Here is an 8,151-nt window from a genome sequence, read left to right on the forward strand (position 1 = left end):
GCATTGGGGGGGGGGCGGAAGGACTCAGCAGGTATAATGTCATAGGGTCTACCCTCCAAAGCAGCCATTTTCTCCAGGGGAAACTGATCTCTGTCATCTGGAGATCAATTGTAGCAGTGGGAGATCTCCAGGTCCCACCTGGAGATTGGCAACCCTAGGGGAAAGTCTGCTGCACAGCAGGGGGTTGAAGAGAATGGTGTGATGGTTGCTGGGCCAAGATTGGCAACAATAGTTCCCCAGGAGCAAATAGCTGGGTTGGAGGGTGGAGTCTATGGCACTGTAACCTGTCTGAGGTCCCCCTCTCCAGGCTCCACTCCTCAAATCTACAGGAATTTCCATACCTGAAGATGGCAACTTTATCTCCTCCCCTCTCAGCAGCCTCTTTCTAGGCATTAAATTGGTTTTGATGCCAGCAGAGTGAGAAAAGGCCAGAGGCTCTGGGTGGGTGCCTCATCGTAAATGCACCAAACAATTCCTAAAGATTTGCCAAAACAGTACATCTCCCTTGAGCTGCTGTTTGCTCAGGGTGGGGTGGGGTAGCTGCATACAGGAATCCTACAGGGAACAGTTAAAAAAAATCTTTCCCCCAGTGATTTGGCTCTTGTCCAAATCCCCATGGCTACTTTTTAAAAAAAACTTTGTAAGATCATTATCACATTTATATCAACCAAAACAGAAAGAATTCCAAAATTATTTTGGGTATATTGAACTACTCATATGGCGCTCTGATCCAGGCCATCTGAGGTAAGAATTACTTAAAATGTGTAACATTTCAGTTGTATATCATTAGGTGTGCACATTATATTCTATGCTTTTTTTATTGCAGAGACAAATAATAGTTCTGTGCTAAATAGACTTGTACCAGTAGCAAAGTCTTCCATAATCCATTTCTAATTTGCTTAGTTGTTTCTTCCTTGGTCTTATCATTTAAAAATAAATAAAATTGTATATTCTACTTTTTAAAATCCTCTTTAATAACCTTCCATAATATTAATTTATTCCATCTGTCTAGAAGGGTGGCTTATGTCCCAGGCTCTAAAGCCTTTCCACAAGTTCCAGATTTCTCCCACTAAAGAAAGACTTAGGCTGCGGTCACATGGAACATTAGCCACGCTAGAGAGACGGAAGTCAGGCGGAGTTTCCGGGCGCGATCTCACCGGCACATCTGGGAAGCGTAGTGCTTCCGTGGCTCAACCGAGGCTTCCCGCCGAAACCGTGCTGCTAAAAACTAGTACCTCGGAGGTACTAGTTTCCAGAAACTGCGGGGCAAGGGCGGGCGTCTGATCGTGTTTTCGGTGGCATCCGGCGCCCGCCCATGTCCCCTTGCAAACAAGGTGCTTTTTTCCCAAGTCTCCGTGGATGCGCACAAGCACCCAACGGAGCATGCGCATTTATGGTGTACACGACAAAAAAAACCCACCCATTTGCCGCACCGCGCACTTCTTTGTTGCGCGCAGGATCGTCTTGTGATCAGCACCTCTCCCTTCCCACAGACCCTCCACGGAACCTCCAGGAGAGGTCTGATCCCTTAACCGCGCGTTAGTTGGCCCCGGGGCAAACAGCCACGCTCCCCCCCCGCAGTTTCCTGCCCGTGTGACCGGAGCCTAAATAGCCCCCCCGTGTGAAGGTTTAGAACATTCTCCCTGGGCCACAGTGAATCAACAGAGAGCAATTGCAGCCGTGAGAGAGACTAAGTGATACTTGCTAAATTGCTCTGGAAACCTATTCTGGAATATTCTTGGTTTACATTTAGAACTTGTGGTATTAGTGTAAATGATAAAATATCCAATTCAACAGGCATTCATTCAGGCTTTGAATCTGTGGATGCTTTGAACTCATCCTGTGTTTCATTCCAAGCTGTACTGAAGCATGACCATTTGACCCCTATAAATGCTAGCTGGTCTGTAGTTATCCATCTCCTCACTCTCTGGGGTGTTTTTTCTGATTTTTGAATTGCTGAGTCAAGATGGCAGTCCACAATACAAAATTTTATTGAGTAAGCTTTCATTAATGTTACTTACAAATGTCCTTCTACCTGGTTAGCTGGCCACAACCTTTATTAGATATGACTATGTTGCTTTATATAAAATAGCGAACATTTGAAAGCAAGTGCATAAAATCACTTAACAGAAATTTTGTGTGTCCCTTTTGATACAGTTCAGGGATGTGATTATATAAGCTGAAGTAGAAAAGGGCAAATGTTTTTGTTGGTAGCTCCATACTGTACTTTTGTGGATTCTGTTTTCCTCATTAAGTTGCAAGCAGAATTAAAATAGTAAGTGTAAGCTATCCACCATATCTCCGAAGATACTATAGATTCCATGGCATATTATATAGCACTGTATTTCCCAACCAAATTGGTCGCAATGGGCAGAATGCTATAGTTCTACCCAGAAGTAAGTCCTCTTCCCCTTTTTGTTCCTATGTCTTTAGATTAATTGATTACTTTACAGTGTGTTGTAGTGGTTAAAGTGTCAGGCTAGAATCTGAGAAACTCGGGGTTGGAATCCCCACTCTGCCATGAAAGCTTGCTGGGTGACCTTGGGCCAGTCACACACTCTCAGACTAAACTGCTTGACAGTGTTGTTGTAAGGATAAAATGGAGAAGAGGAGAACGATGTAAGCTGGTTTGGGTCCTTTTGGGGAGAAAGGCAAGATGCAAACAAATAAATAAATAATTTACATTGTCTCTTGGCATGGCCATTAGTTTTGGGTTCTCATGAATGAAAGGTTGATTATCAGGTTTTGTTCTTTGAGAAAGGAGGATAAATATTGCTTTTTACTTTGTTGCCATCCAGAGTCACTGTTCATTTTTAAATGCCGTTCTGTATTATTGTAATTGTATGAATATGAAAAAAATATCAAATAAATTAACTTGGGCTGTTTACAAAGTGGTAGTACATAAATTCCGTCCCTCCAACTGATTAATGAATGCCAAACATTAACGTGATAACCACAAGATATGCAGGAAACAATCTGGAAGGAGAAAAAAAGGACAAAAATTAAATGCACAGCATTTGACATCTATACAGGACAGGCTGGTGCTGAAACTGAACGTTGTTTAAAAATTAGGTAAAGGTAAAGGTTCCCTTGCTCGAAAGCCAGTCGAATCCGACTCTAGGGTTGCGGTGCTCATCTCCGTTTCAAAGCCGAAGAGCCAGCGCTGTCCAAAGACATTTCCGTGGTCATGTGGCCGGCATGACTAAACACAAAGGCGCACGGAACGCTGTTACCTTCCCACCAAAGTGGTACCTATTTATCTACTTGCAATTTCTTGCTTTCGAACTGCTAGGTTGGCAGGAGCTGGAACTAGAGACGGGAGCTCACTCCGTCTTGCGGCACCCGGGTCTTGAAAATTTAAAAATTAATCCCAAATAAAGTCTATAAAAAGACAGAACTGCCACAAAAAACACTAGAATGCAATGGATCGACAACAGTGATGTCTGGGTTCTCTATTAAAATTCAGTAAACAGATAATGGCAAATCCAGACTCTGTGAGTGTTATTTTGGAACAATTGACAACCTGTGCTAGATGCATGAAAATCAGTAAAACAGATTGTACAGAATTAGTATGTTACAAGCAAGAAACTGGGGGGGGGGAGTCTCATCTCCCTGGCTGGTCAATCCTCTATGATATCTCAGCCTTCCTCTCCCCTCATAGCTTCTGCAGCTTCTCCCCATCCCTGCTTCTCTCTTCCCTTCGACCTATCTCAGTCCCCCCACATCTGCCATTTTCCTTCTAGTCCTTCCCTCCAATTCTCTTTGTTTTGCTTTGCTTCAGTTCTTTTCCTACCTGCCCCTTCCTTCTCTCCCTTCTAATTCACCTGAGCAGCAGCCATTTTGGATTTCCTAGGAAATCCCAAATGGCTCTCTAGGCCTCACATGAGGTAATTTTGTGAAGTATTGGCATTTAAAAACTTTTTTGTTTTATTTTATCCTTTCTTTTTTTAATTGCGGAGGGGGGTTGCAAGCATGGGGACTCCCCCAGATTGGGTTTGCCATTCTGCTAGGTTAGGGATCCCCCACTGCCAGTGGGTGATTTCCTACTGCTGCTTATATGGCTGGCGGGGGGGGGGATGGTGAGAAATGGGGGGTGGCAGCATTCTGATGTGCTGACATCACTCCCCATGTGCCCAGAAGTGATGTCAGCATGTCGCTATAGTGTTTTGCCCTAATGTCGGGCATCCCTGGCATCCTGTGGAAACAGGCTGACATTACTTCCAGGTTCACAAAGAATGAGATCTGTGCATCCCTGGTGACATCATTCTGTCACCGGCGAGGGCTCCCACTAGTTGCCAGGCCCTGTCTGGGAACCTTAGTCCAGATTTGTAAAAACAACTCTCCCTTTTGTATATGGGACACATTTTTTTGATTTGTACTTTGGTTCCAGATTCATAATTAAATATAAAAATAATGGCGATCTGACTACTGTGAACCAGGAAATCCCTTCATTTTTCTTCCACATCATGATTTTTCCAACTCCTTGCAGACTTTGTGTTCTCTCCAGTCAAGTAAAAACAGTCTGAAGATCTCAGGATAAGACCCATTGCCCTTAACCATTTCCCCAACATGGCCCCTTTCATTTGTTTATCTCAAGAAGCCATTCTTCTGTTGCCCTTTATGATGTTTCTTTCTGTATTCTTTTACCGTTCTGTGATTCATTATTAAAACCTGGTGATGAGATTAATTTTTCCTTCAAGAATTCTTTGAAGCTCAGGCAGCACCTAATTAACTCTGGCATGTATTAACTTTTCAGCTGTTGCTGACATGATTTTGCTATTTCGTTTCTTTATTCTAGGCTTTATATATACAGGAGAAGTTGTGCATCGAATGCTAACAGCTACACAATACATCGCTCCCTTGATGGCCAACTTTGACCCTAGTGTTTCAAGAAATTCAACTGTCAGATATTTTGATAATGGTATGTATTAATCATTTTGCTGGCTAGCCTTTTCCCCCTGTGTAGGAAAATCAAAAGAATCACAGAGGACTCTTTTAGAAGAGAGGATATGGCTTAGACACATAGCAAATGCTTTATGTACTGAAGGTATTAGTTTTACTTCTTGTCGCAACAGCTGGTTAAGTGGTTAAGACTGCTAGACTAGCATATGGAAGAACTGGGTTCAAATCTCCACTGGTGTCAAAGCTCACCTTGGACAATTTATACGCTTTCAGCTTAGCCTACCTCACGGTTTTTTTGTGAGGATAAAAGCTGCCCTGAGCTCCTTAGAAGAAGGGCAGGATAAAATGAAGTAAATTACACACAATAAAAGGGCCTAGCAACTTACTTTTTTAAAAAAAAGAAAGCTGGGGATTCAGGGAACATGTTACCCAGATTGTAATAACATCATATTGATATAATGATATTCAGTTGCTGATTCTTTAAAAATGTAAAAATGGACAGAGCAGAGCAGCAGAAGTGATAAATGTTGGCTATGTAGCTGCTACTCAGAACCAAAAATTAGTGAAGGGAAAATTACATTAGATAGCCATTGGCATAAAGTTTTTCTGGCTTTATATGATTTCAGGAGTGAGAAGATTCCTACAGTGGAATATACGGGGGCTAAAAAATCACCAGTGGTATAGTCCTAAGAATACTTACCTTGGAGTAAGAACTACTAAATAAAATGGGACTTACTTCTGAGTAAATATGCATAGGACTGCACTGTAAATCTGTTATATATATTTGTGAATCTCTATATGCATATGCTGTGCATGAATCTTTTTTTTAAAAAAAAGAGCTGAGAAATGAAATGAATCTTGATATGGAAGAATTGTATTTTGTATAAAATAGAAAGCAGTCCAATCAATATTCAGAAAATAAATTAAACATGTCTATTTGTTTTGCACCATGAAAAATGCAATATATAGCAAAATCACTTATGCAGTGAGATTATGAAAAGCCCATTTGAAGACAGCACCATGAACATGTTTCAATTTTTCCCCCCACAAAATATTTCTCTCAAGAAACAAGACTAAAATTGCACTGTGCTATTGTGGGATCCCACTTTGACACCCCCAGATTTTCTCAGTGATGGGTTGACCTTGACTTGCACCATTCTGTCTTGGTGTGTCTTTGATGCCTCTACTAAGAAAAATGATGGAAGAGAGGTAAATCAAAGCATATCACTTCTCCTGGTGGTTTCTCAGCTGCAAGTCAGTGGAGTGACTTTGGCAGGCACTAGCTGATTGACTCAAAAGAGAGCCATCCAAGCGACTCAGCCAGGAGACACCCAAATCACTGGACTGCAATTGTGTAAAACCTTAGTTAGCTGGCATAACTGGCACCCCCAATTCTCATTAACAGCACTTTTACTCTATTAGAGTTTATTTCAGGTATCTAGATGTGTTATGTTCTTTCTCAGTCTTCACAGCACCATTTTTGTATGCTAGTCATCTGGGAATGGGCCTTCACAACCAGGCAACCAACCAAACAAAATGGAGCTGAACCACTAGGTTTACCAGATCACTAAGTCTTTTGTTGACATTCCCTAGGGTTGCAGAAACAGGGACTGTCAAACACCACAATATATCAGTGGTATGCTGTGTTCAGTTAGGTATATTGTAAGCTGTGGAGGCCTGTAATATGGTACATGAGGGTCAAAAAGACAACTTGTGTGACGAATAATGGGACTACCATTGTAACTCAAATGCTACAAAGCGTCACTAATGGCACACTATCTATAAATTCATAGCAATTCCATTTAGCCAGCATAGTTAATGTCTACTGTTAACGCATTTTATTATTTAGCATCCTGTCACACTGAAAGCTTGCAATAGATAGAAAAGTTAATGTTATGAATAATAAATGGCCAAAGTGAAAATGGAGCACTTTAAATAAACCTTTCTGCATCAGCATTTCTATAAACATCCTCGTAGCCAGTGGATTGTGGCTAAATGACCAGTGTAATACTGTGATGAGAGCAAGCAAGCAGTTACTGAAACATATTCTGGGTACTAATCTAAGTATCAGATGTGGCTTTGTTTGCTTTTGATGTATCTTTTGATTTAATCCACATTGCAATCTCTTACAACATATGCTTTTCCCCTTGTATAATTTATTCCATAAAATATGTTCCAGTACTACATAAATCCCTCAATTCATCAATATTTTTTTAAAGGCCAAGGTTGTGGTCACACGTGCCAGAAAAAACGGAGGGAAGCGAGGCTATTTCTTCTGGAGGAATTTGACCTACAGTTGCGCATGATCACACCTCCTTTTGAAGCTGTAGGGGCAGTCCGTCAGTGTGTAATCAGACGCAACTGTGGGTGAGTTGGGTGTGGGTGAGTTTTGTGGGTGTGGGTGAGATTTGTGCCTTTTCCCCACATGCGCTTAAATGAGGGATCTATAAATTGCACCTCCGCACCAAGGGCTCCCTGTGGAGTTTGCGATGATGCGCATACTGCAAGTGGGGGGAACAACAGCACAGATTCGGGATGGCCTGATCAGACCATCCCAATGCCATGAGAGCCCGTTGGAGCAATCAGACACAGGAAAGTCTGTCTGTGGCCCGTTGCAACCCATTTACTACCGGGTTTTCCCCGGTGTCTTTTAACTCCGCTTCTGTGGCAGAGCAGAACGGGTTGCTGATGGTTGTGGGGCACTTCCCAGATGTTGTTTTCTGATTGCACCCTTTAAATCTGCCCAGCATTCGCACCTATGTCGGGTCTAATTGTGCATGTGATCGCAGCCCAAGTCCAACACAGACCAGAATAGATTAGATTCCTAAATGCTAGCATAAAATTTCTAAATACAAGTGTAACCAGATATAAGAACTTGGATCTTATGACTTCCTTTGTCTAAGTGAAAAATCTTCCTCTGAAGAAAGAAATCCAACAGAGGAAGGATCTTTCTCTGGAGCAATACCTCTTACTTTGCAAAAAGTAGTCAATGGTTCCTATAAATTGTCTCTTTCTGCACTCTCAGTCATATCAGAATATGGCCAAGAGAAGCGGCGTGGGGGGCCCTAAGAAAGCTTCCCCCATCTGTCCGGCTTCCCGGGCGTGTTGGCGAAGTGGGGCGGGGGCCGGCAGGGACAGTTGGGGGGGGGAAGGAAGCGGCACCTCTGGGCCTGGCGAGGCCCAGAGAAGCTACGGGGACAGTTGGGGGGGAGAAGGAAGCAGCGACTCTGGGCCTGGCGAGGGCCAGAG

At 42.6% G+C, this 8,151-nt stretch overlaps 1 protein-coding gene across 1 annotated transcript in view; it reads left to right on the forward strand.

Annotated features, from left to right (window-relative positions):
- The window catches only part of PLXDC2 (plexin domain containing 2), a 190,936-nt gene that overhangs the window by 84,775 nt on the left and 98,010 nt on the right, over window positions 1-8,151 (forward strand). The window contains exon 5 of the mRNA XM_015410001.1: window positions 4,799-4,921. Coding sequence (XP_015265487.1) covers window positions 4,799-4,921 — 123 coding nt within the window. The remainder of the gene's footprint in view (window positions 1-4,798; window positions 4,922-8,151) is intronic.

The sequence above is a fragment of the Gekko japonicus genome, unplaced genomic scaffold (genome assembly GCF_001447785.1).
Source record: "Gekko japonicus isolate JY-2015 unplaced genomic scaffold, Gekko_japonicus_V1.1 scaffold101, whole genome shotgun sequence".
Lineage (NCBI taxonomy): Eukaryota > Metazoa > Chordata > Lepidosauria > Squamata > Gekkonidae > Gekko > Gekko japonicus.